This window comes from Mizuhopecten yessoensis, unplaced genomic scaffold (assembly GCF_002113885.1).
Source record: "Mizuhopecten yessoensis strain PY_sf001 unplaced genomic scaffold, ASM211388v2 scaffold6727, whole genome shotgun sequence".
In the NCBI taxonomy this organism is placed as follows: Eukaryota; Metazoa; Mollusca; class Bivalvia; order Pectinida; family Pectinidae; genus Mizuhopecten; species Mizuhopecten yessoensis.
In genome coordinates, this window is record NW_018406694.1 from 183,561 (window position 1) to 200,197 (window position 16,637).

Consider the following 16,637-nt stretch of genomic DNA (forward strand, 5'->3'; position numbering starts at 1 on the left):
GTTAAATAGCCTTCTCTTATCATAAAGAAAATATCATTCAGACTATAACACTGCTAGCTAGTCTTATTCAAACATCCTGCAATTCCACTTTTACCTTAGATATTTGAATTCTTTATGGTCACATAAAAACATATACTACAAAAACCACAACAAGACAATGCAATCAAGTGGGATTTATTATAAGGAACATATAAAAAAAGTTCCTTTGATGATATTTTTGACTGAATATAAATATAAAAATAATTTGAGGTTCTTGCATACCGCTTGATCACAACCTCATTCGTAGGTTGTCTCAAAGCGGTTCACAAATTATTATCTGTGGATAGGGCCTTTACAACCAGCCAATATCTTTCTCCACTCCCTGGGGAACATACAGCCAGTGCTGCCATTTCTGTGCTCACAGCTAGTGTTCTACAATTCTAGCACTGCCCAGCAACGTACTCATTTACAGCTGAGTAGACTGGAGCATGCAGAGTCAAGTATCTTGTTCAAAGATACAACACAGTGCCCTGCTGTGACTCGAACCTGCAACCTTTCGGTAACGAGCCTGGTACGTGTCCTACGACTAGGCTATCTTGCCTCCCTAATACATTAATAACATAAATATTAACATTACAGATTATTGGAAACCATGAAGGGAACCTTTACAAAGTGTCCTAGCCACAAACTTTACCTACAGATTGAGTATTATCAACACTCCACATATTTGCTATTTGTTATATAATAATCACACAGGAAATATAGGCCTGATCCTGATCTGGTACTCAGCACAGATATAGAACGAACTTTGACATTCAGATGCAAGATAAAGCTTCACAGCATGCAGATTTAAGATAAAATTATAAAGCACATCCCCGATCTGCTGGCATAAAATTTAGGAACATTTTAGAAGTGTTTTTTTAACAAGAAAAAGAAACTTTAATTTGTTACATATTTTGCATTGATTCCAATGTCAATCACTTTTCAAAAGAATCAAATTTCCACTGGAAATATTGTACAATTGTTAAAGTTGTATAAAGTTGATAATCAATTCTAATCTCATAACATATCATACTTCACTTCCATCCTATAAAACACATTAGTAAATATCTTACCTCCTTGTCTAACTTTTTCTGGTGTAAGGACATCGCCTGTTCATCTTGTATACTGCAATAAAAACATCACCGTTATAGAGTGTAATTGGTTGTGTAGCCCTGTCGCCACTAACAATCTACATATACCTGATTGCCTAATTTTTATGTATCCTTTTATGAAAACATTCTTGCAAAATACAGATCAAGAGCTTTTAATCTCTAAATAATTGTATTGTATATTTTCTCCCATATTCCTTCATCATGTTAGACTTTGTTCAATCCCTGTTCCAGTAGAACACATTCTGTACGCATGCAGTCTCAGAGCAGCAACAGTAAATTGAAATCAAGAATGTTGTCATATTTATACATTTCAATATTTCCATGTAACAGAACATGTGAATTCATATAATCAATATCTTTTCAATATTTTATGAACTACTAAAATAGAATTTTACACTAAAATGCAGACTCAGCCATATTAAGGACACATATATAGTCAACCCTACTTCCAGCTCACTGCTATTGGTGAAACAACTTCTAACTAAACACATACTTTACATCTGTTTGTGATCCCATTGTCCCGCTGGGTCAAAACAAATGTAATAATTTCATTATTTCTTTGGATTTCAACTCCAACATGGAGCAAAGCTATATTGGTAATTAAGTTTGAGTGCTTTTAGACGGCCTCAGATGATTTTATGCATTGGATAATGTTCTAAGCTAACAGTTGTAAAAATTCTAATACACAACAATACTGTATCATACTACAGAGTGTATATAATGCTGCACTTCATAATGTATGGTCAAAAGTATTACAGAATTTGTATCTTATTGAAAAAATCATGAAGCTTAAATTGAGTATATTATAATCTATACATACTGATGACAACTGATGGCGGATACATATAAATGTAAAATAGAATTGACAAAAATCCCTCTCAAATACCCCAGATGGACAAATAGAATCTGGGCGAGATAGAGCAATCTTAACCCTAGGGGGATTCTTAAGAATCTTTCCCTAAGTGTTGTGATTCCCGTTGAGATTCCCATATCTCACCCACAAGGGGGTGAATGATTCTTTTTCTCTTACCCTGTTCTCCCAGTGGGTATCTGATATACACAATGTAATGATAACGTTACATGCTAAATTCAGGGGTGACGTGACTTTGACGTGACGTTGATGTGACGTCATTGTGTTGTTGAAGTAACGTCATACCATTGTTATAAAAAGGGAATTCCCCCCCGTCTCAACCCTAGGGTGAGACAAGGAAATCTCACACCGGTAAAAGTGCGGAAACACATGTCCAGGGTAAGAGAAAATAATATCCCACTCCAATACCCAAGACTGACATCAATCCCTCTCAAATACCCAACACCAAAAATAATCCAACCCCAATACGTTAGACTGACACAAATCCCATCAAACTACCCCAGATTGACAATGAAATCCCACTCAAATATCCAAGATTGACAATTATCCCTCTCAAATATCCCAGACCGACAATCGTCCCATCCAAATACCAGTGACTGACAAAAATCCCACTCAAATATCCCAGACAGACAAAAGCCCCATTAAAATATCCCATATTGACAATAATATCCCACTCAACTACCCTTAAAATAGACCATATAATATCCCACTCAACTACCCTTAAAATGGACCATAATATCCCACTCAACTACCCTTAAAATGGACCATAATATCCCACTCAACTACCCTTAAAATGAACCATAATATCCCACTCAACTACCCTTAAAATGGACCATAATATCCCACTCAACTACCCTTAAAATGGACCATAATATCCCACTCAACTACTCTTAAAATGGACCATAATATCCCACTCAAATTCCCTTAACTGACAATATATATACAATTGCTCTACGTTACCCAAGACAGTCAACAATTGGCTCTTTCATTTACCTTAAATCACATACCCGGTGCAATACACTAGATGTATTAATATTTTATTATGGACTGTTGACAGCAAATGTAAAATTCAATTATCATTAATTGGTATGCAATATTGCATGCCTGTAAATGCATATTTCATATGTAATTGCATATTAAGTCTGATATGGTATTTATTGCTCCTTCTGGAAAAGTTTGGCCAAACAGCCAAATCTCCTCACAATTAATTCATTCACCTCTGAAGACGCATTTGAACTATTCCAATTCAAAGGATGGAACAGTTCATTATGAAACTTCAGGGGTGGATGAGTTAATTCAACTGTTGATTGATAGAGACCATCAGTGTTGTACTGGACTGCAACCTTGATTACTGAATAAACTGATCAATAAAAGTGCACTTACACTCTACAGCATAAGCGCAAGCTCTTGCACTTTAAGCTTTATTTATCAGGAGATGAATCACACAAATTTCATGTTTATTGTCAAGATTGAATTTCTAGGAATTCAAATGCAGATTTCATTAAATACAGGATTCTTTGACCTTGAACAATACATACTACCAATACTTCGTATTCCTTACAAATTTTGAATATTTGTGTGTCTGAGTATTCTGTGCAACTTTTTCAACTATACATATATTCCATACCCATTCAAATTGATAAAATCAACAACATCTTGTGCTTTTATGTGCGAATGCTTTCAATTAAAAATATATATACTTTTATAATGCATTTTCAAATTTGGTTAAAACCCATTACGTTCCCCACCTGTAGCATAATTAAATTTAAAGACAAATATTTTCAGTAAACCTCACAGATACCTCGTTGGTATCAAAACGAAGTATCTTAACTTGCTTGAACGTATGGGTGTTGATCAGCAACCTGCTGTGTTTACTTTCTATTGGCCCTATCAGACAGGAACTGTTTTTTACCCTGACTAATGTACATGTAACTTACCTTCCGGGTACCCCACTCATATTCCAGCTTTGCGGTTGGGAGTCAGACGGTCTACAAAATAAAAGAGTTATTTGTTACAAACGTAATTAAAATTGATCTATTGGCTGTATTTAAGAGTACAATTTTATGAAAAAAAAAAATCAGTTATTATTGACATACAATATTAAAATATGAATTCTACACATCCATGGTATAGTCAAACAATACCATAGACAGGATAAAACCATGTATTTCGAGTTTCAACAAGACTTTATATGTATTTTACTACATAAAACGGCATTACAAAGTTTAAAAACTCTACAAAACTCAATAAATTACGATCAGTTTCAATTTGTTTTAACATTCCAAACTGGAATTCCTCGAAATACCATTGACATTTAAACAATTCTGCTTTAACTACCCTGGGTCATCCTATTGTATGCTGAGTACAGAAAACATCAATTAACATGAATATGATGGAGTTACCTTTTTACTAGTATGATATATATATACCTATCCTTTATTTTCTTATTTCTTTTGAAACAATTACGTCACTAATAACACTGTTTTTGTAAATCATTTGATTCCTTACAAATTGATTAAGAATGAATCCGTATTTTGGCTGCATAGTACCAATGTAAGTATACCAGCTTAATCAATATCTGACTGCATGCTCAAAGACTCTGATCCCAGAACTAGGACATTGTTGTATCTTTTCATGAACAACCTTATTATGATCCGATCTGATCAAGTCATAATGAAGATTGTGACTGATACAAACAGTTTTTATAGCAATCTCTGATATATACATGTATATTCCAGTATTCATACAGCTTTGACAGTATTCAATTGATGTAAACAATAGGACCACTTCCTAATTACCTTCACTAATCCGATTATTACTAACGTATCATGTCCATGGATGGAGATTAGCGATATATGTTTAGGCTTTTAGTCTGATTAAAGCCTTTGTTCATTATGATATTGAAAACAAGTGTGTCACTGATTCATCAGGCAGTAATTGTTCCTGACAGAATGAAAGTAAAATCAGTGGGTGAGGTAAACAGTAATGACACACTATGGAAGTGACACACTGGACTTAACACAATGAGATTTTTACTGGAGACCAGGGCATGTGTGCCAAAAGTTCCTATTATACAAGATGTTACAAGTCCAACCTGTCTGATCAGCAACTCAAACATGTCGGGGGGAAAACCAACAAGAATACCACAGAGCGGAACAATATAGGCCTGCCCAATGCCAAACTGATAACATCAAATAAAGTTCAACAGAATGAGGTTATTTCCCCTTAACTTTAATTAAATTAATGATAAGTAGCTTTATATTTATTATTATTTATTGATTTCTTTTAAAATTAATTATAAAGGCTAGGATAATTGAGAATTAAAGTAGTGTTGTCAATAATATTTACATAACGTTAAAATCAATAAATGATTGTAAAATAGGGATTCAATACATTGAAAATAGAAAATAACAATCATTCCAATCAATACGCCTTTCATGACTGCCTTGTATTAAAACTGCCGCCAGTCATTCTCTCATTCTTTGGGTCACAAGCCCAGCGCTGTATACCACCACACTAAATATCCCATGATCAAACATGAATGAAGCCAAGCACTGCATGATTACCCATGATGCATCAACATTTTATTTCTTGTGTATGTTTGCGTCTTAAACTAAGGGAAAATAAAGCTTAATGCCTCCTCTATCTTGTTGGGACATAAAACTTACTGAAACAGTGGAAAATATAATTATGTCATATAAATATATGATAACTTTTTTAAAACAGTTTCTTGCAAATCTGTATGCAGTCTGGCATTTTGTTTTTGAAATATTTTTAACATGAATTTTCTTCTGATGTTTGGAAAACTAATTATGTCTTGAAAAAATGAACAACCCAGAAGCTTTAGGAAATTGTCTAAAATAATTCAAATTTTATGACATGGGGTATATAGCACTCCTATCTGAAGACCCTGGTGTGTGGTTAGGTCTACATGAACACAAGGCGTGTTAGACCTGAGTGAAGAATATATATATATATGTAGACCTAGATCACACCAGGTGTGTCTATCAACACATGCAATGCAGCACAGTGATATAGATCCAATCAATATACACAGGTAGAAATTCTGGTAGGTAAAGTGATTAGATCAATCAATATATACAGGTAGAAATTCTGGTAGCAGGGCTTTCTGCCCTACTCTGATGTATCAGACTTGACTCCAGAGGATGAGTAATGACACACCCCTTCACACAAACAGCTGGATTATGTAATGCTGATTTCATCATCAAAAATCGGTAAATCCTCTAACCCATGCCATAAATTTACAAGCGTGAAATTGAGAAACAGAATAGTTGAATTGATTTTAGTAAGTGCCATAACAAATTATGAATATCTGTTACAGGATCACAGATTATTAATTGCCACTTGACAAGCTGCAGGTTTCTAGGACACAATGAAATGTATCATTCAACAGCACACATTACCATATGGAGGTTATTAAAATTCCATAAAATAAACAAGTGTCCTAGCACTAAAACCTTTTACAATTTCATTTGTACTGCATCATTATAAATCACTCATATAAAGTTACCTTGAAAAGTGTATTTAAATCAAACTTACAGTGATGTTGCTTAAATATTTTATTTGTTGCAGAGGCCTTGGCCTTAATGTTACGTGTCATCAAACACTATTTATTACTGGTCTTTTAATCCGATATCTTTGCTAGTGCATTTTACTGATGAGTCTCTCAAAAATAGTCCAAACAGGGATTGGAATATTGCTAAAATCAAAAGGATTATATAGTGCTTTGAATACCAATGAACAGGTTAGAATTAAGGGTGGAGGGATCAGTGGGTAGGCCGGTACAAATATAGTGTCACACATGGGGTAGAAGGAACTAATTTTTAATTTAACAAATTTAACTTCTAGCCGTGACCTTGAAAGTGGATTATTTAATTGAACCAACTTTTCAAATATCTTTCACCAAGTAAAATTTCAGAAAATCATCGGAAGCAGAAGTGCTGATGTCCCCCCCCCCCCCCCCCCCCCCATTGTTTACAGTGACCATGACAGACCGACATTGTGGTTACTATAGGATACCAATTAATATCTCTCTGATATGCAGGACCCTAACTAGCTATATAGGGTTCACTGTACATGTGTTTTTCCATATTTTTTGTGATTGTTTTACAAAGATAAACTAGGACTGACAGGGCATATGAGGGCAACAAGCTATATCCGGCTGGTAACCCTGGCGTTATCATGCATCATCACAGGTCCGTGGAGGGGACAGTGGAGAGATTTACATGTTAAAATGGCTAGAGTGCTAGACAAATATTGACAATATGATAACGAATGGAACTGTACCATACGGTCATGCCATCTGATCTAAATGTTAAAACAAACAATTTGTAAATAAGGAGGGCTAACCCTATAAAACGGGTGTAAACCAGCCACATGTCTGCACGCCTGCAGATTGTACTAAACAAATCTTTGTTATAGGATTGTCACCTACAGTATTATTATTTAGTAGAAGTGTCCATGGAAACAAATGATTCATCCAACTTGGAGCCCTAAAACTGACAAGCTTAAACATATCAATGAATTTGTACTATGTCAACTTGGCAAACCTTCATGTGATAAATGTGTATAGTGTAACGGATGATCTCAAGTAAAAAAATTGTCAGATTGCAGCCTCAGTACTTCATCAAAGTTTGAATAAGGTTAACTGATACAAATTATAATATCATTAACTCATTCACCCCTGAAGACACATTTGAACTCTTCTAATTCAAAGGTTAGAATAGTTCCATTATGAAACTTCAAGGGTGAATGATCATGAGTTAATACATTAATAAATCGAAGGAGAATTAATAGTTGTACATAAATTCTGGATTGCCAACTAGGGTTTATAAAGGAGGCTGTTGGTGATCATCATCAAAACATGTGCCATTGTCAGGAACATTCAACAACTCATCAGAAGTGATGTAGATAGGTCGTTAATTAATTAAGCCATTTACACCTTTATGTCTTCCATATTGGTTTGGGACAATGTCATTTAAACATACTATATTATTGTAAGAACTGTAAGAAACCTTGGAAATGTTTACCAAAGGGGTACATTTGTAAAATTAAACTATCAAAAGCACTAAGTACAAGTACATAACATAATGTAAGAGCATTACATAGAACATCCATTACACCATAGAAAATTCAGGAAATTTCATCAAATCATTAGAGCAACAGGGTATTCAAGAACCACAAGAAGCTTAAGAAACATCTTATGATCTATAGTAAACTTTTCAATATATTGAAATGAATGTCTGAAAATTGTTAAAATATATATATCATTATTGCAGTTAATACTGTATTTTGATACAACCAACAAGAAAATTAGAAATGAATTCCTTTTACAAAGAAAAGATAGTTATTCAAAGTACTCAGCATGTCTGAAAACTGTTGATAAAACAATCATTCCAGCTGGCCAAGTTAATAATCAACTGATTACTGATGAGCCAGAACCACTGATGAATTCTGGTACAGTCATTGATTCTCAATTTACAATATTAACTGATGGGTCAATACAATGCTTGCCCACTGTCCATCCATGCCAATGCAATATCACCTGGACATAGAATAAATGCATGTGGGGGTTGATGATCTGTTAAGATAACCATCCCAGATCCTACAATAACATGTTGACTGAGCTATCAATACATGATCAATCCTCATCCTGTTTCACCAGGTCAATCTAGCAATAATCATACAGAACAATCTGTAATAACCAGCAGCTCCAGCTAAAGCCCTAGAGCTATACATTAATGTAGCATCATGTCTCTCTACTGGAGGACTCAGCTGCGACAACCTCATGGTCACTGGCTTCTGGTAACTTTGATCAGCAGTAGTGCTCTCCATGTCAAATCTGTACACAACTGTTACCAAGGTGTAATATGTGGTGTAACATATAGCTGAGGCTAAGGTTTCATACAGCTGATGCTAATGTTACAAGCAGCTGATGTTAATGTTACAAACAGCTGATACTAAAGGTTACATACAGCTAATGCTCAAATGTTACATACAGCTAATGCTCAAATGTTACATACAGCTAATGCTCAAATATTAAATACAGCTGATGCTCAAATGTTACAAACAGATGATGTTCAAATGTTACATACAGCTAATGCTCAAATGTTAAATACAGCTAATGCTCAAATGTTACATACAGCTAATGCTCAAATGTTACAAACAGATGATGTTAATGTTTCATACAGCTAATGCTCAAATGTTAAATACAGCTGATGCTCAAATGTTACATACATCTAATGCTCAAATGTTACATACAGCTAATGCTCAAATATTAAATACAGCTGATGCTCAAATGTTACAAACAGATGATGTTAATGTTTCATACAGCTGATGCTAATGTTACATACAGCAGATGCTCCAAGGTTACACATTTTCTGGATGCAGATCATGGTATTATCATTGATTCCATTAACTGTTCTCATTTAAAAGTCAATAGCCTACTGTTTTTAAAAAAGTTTTAATTCTTTAGGATGCTGATCATGATATTGTTTTATGAATATGATTTATACTTAATTTTAAAAAAAACAATAGCATCAATATCTAGATTGCTATTAAAATTGTGGGCATAAATTTTGCTGACTATGCAATTTTAATGACAATGCTTATTTTACGTAACAGATTAAGCAAGAAGTATGGGATGGGCTTCACAGATAGGTGTATTTTACATGTCTTTCCTATCGACAGGCCATGAAATTTCTAACAAGCTGATACCTAACCAAAAACGGAACTACTGAATTTTGAATGAATTCTGACACGTCAGACTGACTGTTTTCTAGTCATGATGCTAAAATTAGAATGTAAACTGTAATCGTCATGTTTTATTACCGTTATTTACCAGCAGTAGGTGAGAGAGGGCCTACTTTCTGAGACACAGATCAATATGGTTCCCAGTAATAAATACATTTAACAATGACCTAAACTCCATCACGGTTTCCTTAACAGAAAAGATCTACAGGGCCTGCATTTTAAAGGCTCACAAAGTACGAACCAACAGGAGACAATTTACAGTCCTTTACTGAATCACCAGATTAGTCTGAAGCCCCCTACTGATCTCAGTAAGGGCTGAGCTGAAGAAGGCAACCAGGAGGTCAACAAAAGCTACCCGTGAGTAGTTTTTAGTTGAGTGACATAGTTAAATGTTGGTTTAATATTAACAGTCCTATATCCAGATATTTTTTTTCTTGGAAAAAAACCCCAAAAAAACGTAACAGCCAAATCATTTGTTGTAGACCATATTGTAAAAGCTGTAATAAAGGACTATCCTAAATCAAAGTTGTCACCTATAACTGGCCTTTAAAGATAAAATGAAATAAAGCTATATATATTTGGTTGTTTTCATTGATCAACTCAAAAAACGCTGGCCTATGTATATACTGTAGGTTTGACTTTTTATCCTTTTTCATTGGCACTGCAGATAGGCTGCATCACAAGTTACGTAACTGTAATCCAGGCTTATATTAATGTCTTCTTCTTTACCTAGCATTGTATTGATTACCGATATATATAAGAAACCCAAGAATTCTGTGAGAGCCGAGCCTACGATGACGATTCTGACACCGATTCCAACTATCAAGTCCTATATAATTACCATGGTGCCATTTAGATCAGAACCTGCAGAGCATTGGGATGACAGACACAGATTTTTAACTCTTTCATTTTTCATGATTCATTAATTATCATTGGAACTTCATTCAACAACCATGAACACCTAATGTCATGACTATTGGATAATGTTTTTAAACTATAAGACTGGTCTTGTAAATTTGAAGGGAGCAGTGACATTCTGCTACTGTACCACTAGCCCTCCACCACTGGATCGCAGGTTCAAGGCCTACGTGGGGCAGTTGCCAGGTACTGGCTGTAGGTCGGTGGTTTCTCTCAGGGAACTTAGGCTTTCCTCCACCACCAAAACCTGGCACGTCCTTAAATGACCATATCTGTTAATAGGACGTAAATATGAAGGCCAGTACTACTGCCCTTAATTGAATTGAAACCTGATAATTCCCCACTGTATGTTAGTGCATATAGACAACTAAAGTTTGTTTGGCTAAATAAGAAATAGACTGGAACATTTCTCAACAGACAGATGTTGTGTAATGGATATACACAATTTTGATCGATTTCTTACTCTATGGGACATGACAAATATAATTCAAAAGTACTGTACATACACATACAAACCACTGTATGTGTGTCTGCCTTAGTGTACATATACTGGTACTATAGACCACAAAATAACAATGTCCTAAAATAATAAAGTTCAAACAGCTAATTGATATATAATTGTTCATGACAGTAAGTAAGAACATGAACTACATATATATGCTAATTTTAGGACAGGAATATTTACCTATATTTGAGTGACACATCAGCTGTGATTGAGATAACAAATATAAATCTCTTTATGATTTCTGTGTCGTAATGAAATACACTGGCTGATATTACACAATACCAATATCAGTATATGATACCTAACGGTTTGACGTCATCCTCTCATTTACAGTATTTTTATTATGAACAGATATCATAAACCCCCTTAGTTTGTAGCAGGAACTATAAACCCTTGACAATGTATACCCTAGTGGGTCCATGTTGATCTACCCCTACATTGATTGCTGCGGCTATGAGTCACAAAATAAACTTACAGGTATAGGTGCAGTTTTAATTTGCTATATTTACATAGACGTTACCAAAACAGCCATGCAAACACTGTCACACGTACTCGGGTACATTATATAGACACTGGGGTACCTATAAATAAAACTCTAGCTGGAGGAGATGGTCTACACTTTTAATATCCACAGGATACCTGATATATTCCTAATGAAAAAAATAAAAAAATAAAATAAAGTTAACATCAAGAATCATTATTATCTTCTCAATACTTATATAATTATCAACATTAGTAAGCTATTCAAAAGTATCTCATAACAGTTTTCAGCATCATTGTCAAAAATATTTTCACAACCGGTTTCACATGAAACGCTTTTAGTTCAGATACATGCTATATATGTATCAGCTCTTATTAAGTGATTGTTCTCATCTCTCGACCTTCAGCAGTTTACTTAATCTTTAATATTATACAGTAGTTCATAAACTGATCAAGTCCCCAATGTATAAAAGAGCCCAATTTGTGTGAGCCTCTTATAAAAGCTGTATTAAAAACTGTCAAAATGCATTTCACTGATATTACTGACAAAGCAGTAAATATAACTTGAGAATCCATTGTGCCAGTAACTTCCTGGATTATTCCTCTGACAGGTTTTAGTTGGAACAAGCATTATACCCTGGTACCAGGAAGTTAAAGGTCATTTCCGCCACCAACCGCGACCTTGTCACATTATCAGATAGGGATAAACCTATCACTTGATCGGTTGGCAAGTAAACATTTCAAAGGCATAGAGGAGACAGTATAATCAATTCTAACATACATGTAAATCCATCTGCAATCATGGATCAACCACAGCAGGGTATAATTTTCAGTTATATGTAACCAACATGTTCAGCAATCTTATATTTATATGTACTAACAGATCTTTTTTAAAAAGTATTTTCCTTTTAAACTTGCATAAAACCCCAAAATATCTGCTTTATTGACATGTTTCTATGGTGACCTGAAATCTCTTCTGTATATACTCACTGGAATGAAATATCATACATTTATTGCACTTACTGTAGGGAAACAGGATTCTTTGTTTCACCCATGAAACATAGTTAATTAAGGAGAAACAAAGGGTCATGATTCCTACTGCAAGGGAAATTAATATTTTATTATACCGAAAAGATAAATTATATAAATAAATCAAAAGCTATAACAGAATAGTAGAGATGATCAGGTTGACGCCCCATTGTTGTAGTCTACTTTGGTCATTGGGAGCTAAGTTGTGCTGGCTTTTGCCAATTTTTCTAGGGAGATTCGAATAAAGAAAATAATACGAAATATGTTTGGGGAAACTTGAGCGTGTGAGGGCAACATGATGTTTTATTGCCCCGTCATGTGACCAATATCATCCAATCAGACACACTGTTATAAAGATGAGGTAAATATAATAATATACTTTTAGATCTGAACTATCTGACACTACCATACGGACACTTTATACCTTCAACGAAAAAATCTCAGAATAATAAAGGTATATACATTAGCTATAACAAAGAGGGAGGTTTATTATAGTCATTTAATTGTCTGTAAAAGTGAAGCCTCCACATGTACAGTTAGAGTTGATGAATCTGCTTCACATGGAACATGATCAACATGCTCATCACTGTGACACTGACAATATGGCTGAACAATGAGTATAAGATGAAGAGCTGATGAATGTGACTGACCTGAGGTTTACTAGCTGTGTCATAGACAACACAGGAACCTTTAATTATTGAAAGCATACATTTACACCAGCTTGACTTCTTATATTGAGTTACTCGCAGAATCAGACCTGTATTTGCCTGACTGACCTAGTTAAGTAGGTCACATGCTTATGCTGATCATAAAGCAATCATCATTTTACATCTGTATTCAAGTTAAGGGTGAAATTGGTCCTTGAAATGCTATGGTCATAATATAGTGAACCAACTTGTAGATAACCATTAGGTTTGATCCAGCAATTACAAAACCATAATATATAGTGCCCCTCCAGATTGAGTAAATAGAGTGTGACAAGCCATGGTGACTTATATTTACTGCCCCTATTTGTTGGTGACATGGGTTGACTCCCAGGGTGACAAAGCAGTAGCATCAACCTTGATTCTACAGTAACTCCTAGGTCCAATCCAGTTCATTTTGTGAAAATCACATCCCTTTGCTTTTCGAATATTTTTTTAAAATAAATATGCAATTGCATGCAAATTAAAACTTCTTTTAAATGACTTAACCAAAATTCATTTTTTTGTTTGTTTTAACTTTTAGATAGGCTGAGAACCTAAATTGATTGGATTTATAACAAATGAATCTGACCAACAACTTCGACAAGACCATCCGATTATGTAACCTCAAGTCGAACACTGTGCTTATAAACTACTCAGAACATTATGGTTTGAATAAAAAGCTTAGGATACTAAACCAACATCTGGCTTTTGTTTGTGTGAAGTTAAATGTCCTCGTAACAGTCATATGAGGATGGGAACCTAGGGAGCCACTGCCAGAAAGAAAGGGTAGTAAAGAAAGGAAGGTGTTGCAATGGGGGCAGCAGGTTATTTTTTTAATTTTATTTTTCAATATCTCCTGAGTAAAGGACACTGAAGAAAATCTCCAATTCTGCTGGGTCCCCCGACATTTGCAATCTCTTATAACATGCAGTGGAATACAGTAGGCCAATTTCCCCCCAACCCTGCTAGGGAACAAAATTGCTGCTTATTTCATATAGGGTATACATGTCATTGCTACGACAGCTTGTCAGCACAAGTTAAGGCTCGGAGCTGTCCAATATCAGAATTACTTAGGTCAAGTTAATATTGGTCAAATTATATACAAGCATGTTTTCCCAAACCATTTGATTGTGACATAATGAATACACAATCCTGAATGGTTTGGGATGGATCAATGTGATCCATAATCTTACTACATTGATTGATTCAGAATCTGCGGCTAAGTTCTCTCAAAACAAAACATGATTTATTGGGCACCGTTTTGGAGACACTAATAATCACATGATTGACTGAGTGGCTATGCTGAGAGAACCTGATGACGTCAATGATGCTGTGTAAACAGTAATCATATCCACAGCTTCATACAAATTACAAAGTGAATTGTTTAACCATACAATTTGATGCATTGATCAGTCTTCATGTTATTTTTATCAACTTATTTTTTCCTGTAGCATATGGTGTAGAAAATTAAAGCACCATTGCACAGTGTAACTATAGGATACATCATTGTACAGTGTAACTATAGGACACATCATGGTACTGTACAATGATGTGTCCTATAGTTACACTGTACAATGGTGAGTCCTATAGTTACACTGTACCATGATGTGTTCTATAGTTACACTGTACAATGATGTGTGCTATAGTTGCACTGTACAATGATGTGTCCTATAGTTGCACTGTACCATGATGTGTCCTATAGTTGCACTGTACAATGATGCATCCTATAGTTACACTGTGCAATGGTGCTTTAATTTTCTACACCATATGCTACAGTGTAACTATAGGATACATCATTGTACAGTGCAACTATAGGACACATCATTGTACAGTGTAACTACAGTACACATCATTGTACAGACTGTAACTATAGGACACATCATGGTACAGTGTAACTACAGTACACATCATTGTACAGTGTAACTATAGAACACATCATAGTAAAGTGTAACTATAGAACACATCATGGCACCGTGTAACTATAGGACACATCATGGTACAGTGTAACTATAGGACACATCATTGTACAGTGTAACTATAGGACACATCATGGTACAGTGTAACTATAGGACACATTATGGTACAGTGTATCTATATGACACGTCATGGTACAGTGTAACTATAGGACAAATCATGGTACATTATAACTATAGGACCCATCATGGTACAGTGTAACTATAGGACACATCACTGTACAGTGTAACTGTAGGAAACATCATGGTACAGTGTAACTATAGGACACATTATGGTACAGCGTATCTATATGACACGTCATGGTACAGTGTAACTATAGGACAAATCATGGTACATTATAACTATAGGACACATCATGGTACAGTGTAACTACAGGACACATCATTGTACAGTGTAACTATAGAACACATCATAGTAAAGTGTAACTATAGAACACATCATGGCACCGTGTAACTATAGGACACATCATGGTACAGTGTACAATGGTGTGTCCTATAGTTACACTGTACCATGATGTGTCACATAATTACACTGTACCATGATGTGTCCTATAGTTACACTGTCCAATGGTGTGTCCTATAGTTATACTGTACCATGATGTGTCCTATAGTTATACTGTACAATGATGTGTACTGTAGTTACACTGTACCATGATGTGTCCTATAGTTATACTGTACAATGGTGTGTCCTATAGTTACACTGTACCATGATGTGTCCTATAGTTACACGGTGCCATGATGTGTTCTATAGTTACACTTTACACAGTGTAACTATAGGACACATCATGGTACAGTATATCTATAGGACACACCATTATACAGTGTAACTGTCGGACACATCATGGTACAGTGTAACTATAGGACACATCATGGTACAGTGTAACTATAGGACACATCATTGTACAGTATAACTATAGGACACACCATTGTACAGTATAACTATAGGCCACATCATGGTACAGTGTAACTATGTGACACATCATGGTACAGTATAACTATAGGACACACCATTGTACAGTATAACTAAAGGACACATCATGGTACAGTATATCTATAGGACACACCATTGTACAGTGTAACTATAGGACACATCATTGTACCGTATAACTATAGGACACATCATGGTACAGTATATCTATAGGACACACCATTGTACAGTGTAACTATAGGACACATCATGGTACAGTGTATCTATATGACACATCATGGTACAGTGTAACTATAGGACAAATCATGGTACATTATAACTATAGGACACATCATGGTACA

The 16,637-nt window shown here is 35.0% G+C and overlaps 1 protein-coding gene across 5 annotated transcripts in view; it reads right to left on the bottom strand.

The window, feature by feature from the left end:
- LOC110452575 (tubby-related protein 3-like) overlaps nt 1–16,637 on the bottom strand; it is a 74,691-nt gene that overhangs the window by 22,103 nt on the left and 35,951 nt on the right. For all 5 annotated transcript variants that reach the window (XM_021501187.1, XM_021501189.1, XM_021501186.1 and 2 more), the window contains 2 exons: nt 3,942–3,992; nt 1,095–1,146 (listed from right to left, as the gene is read on the bottom strand). In XM_021501187.1, the coding sequence (XP_021356862.1) occupies nt 1,095–1,146; nt 3,942–3,961 (72 nt within the window). In that variant the 5' untranslated portion in view covers nt 3,962–3,992. The remainder of the gene's footprint in view (nt 1–1,094; nt 1,147–3,941; nt 3,993–16,637) is intronic.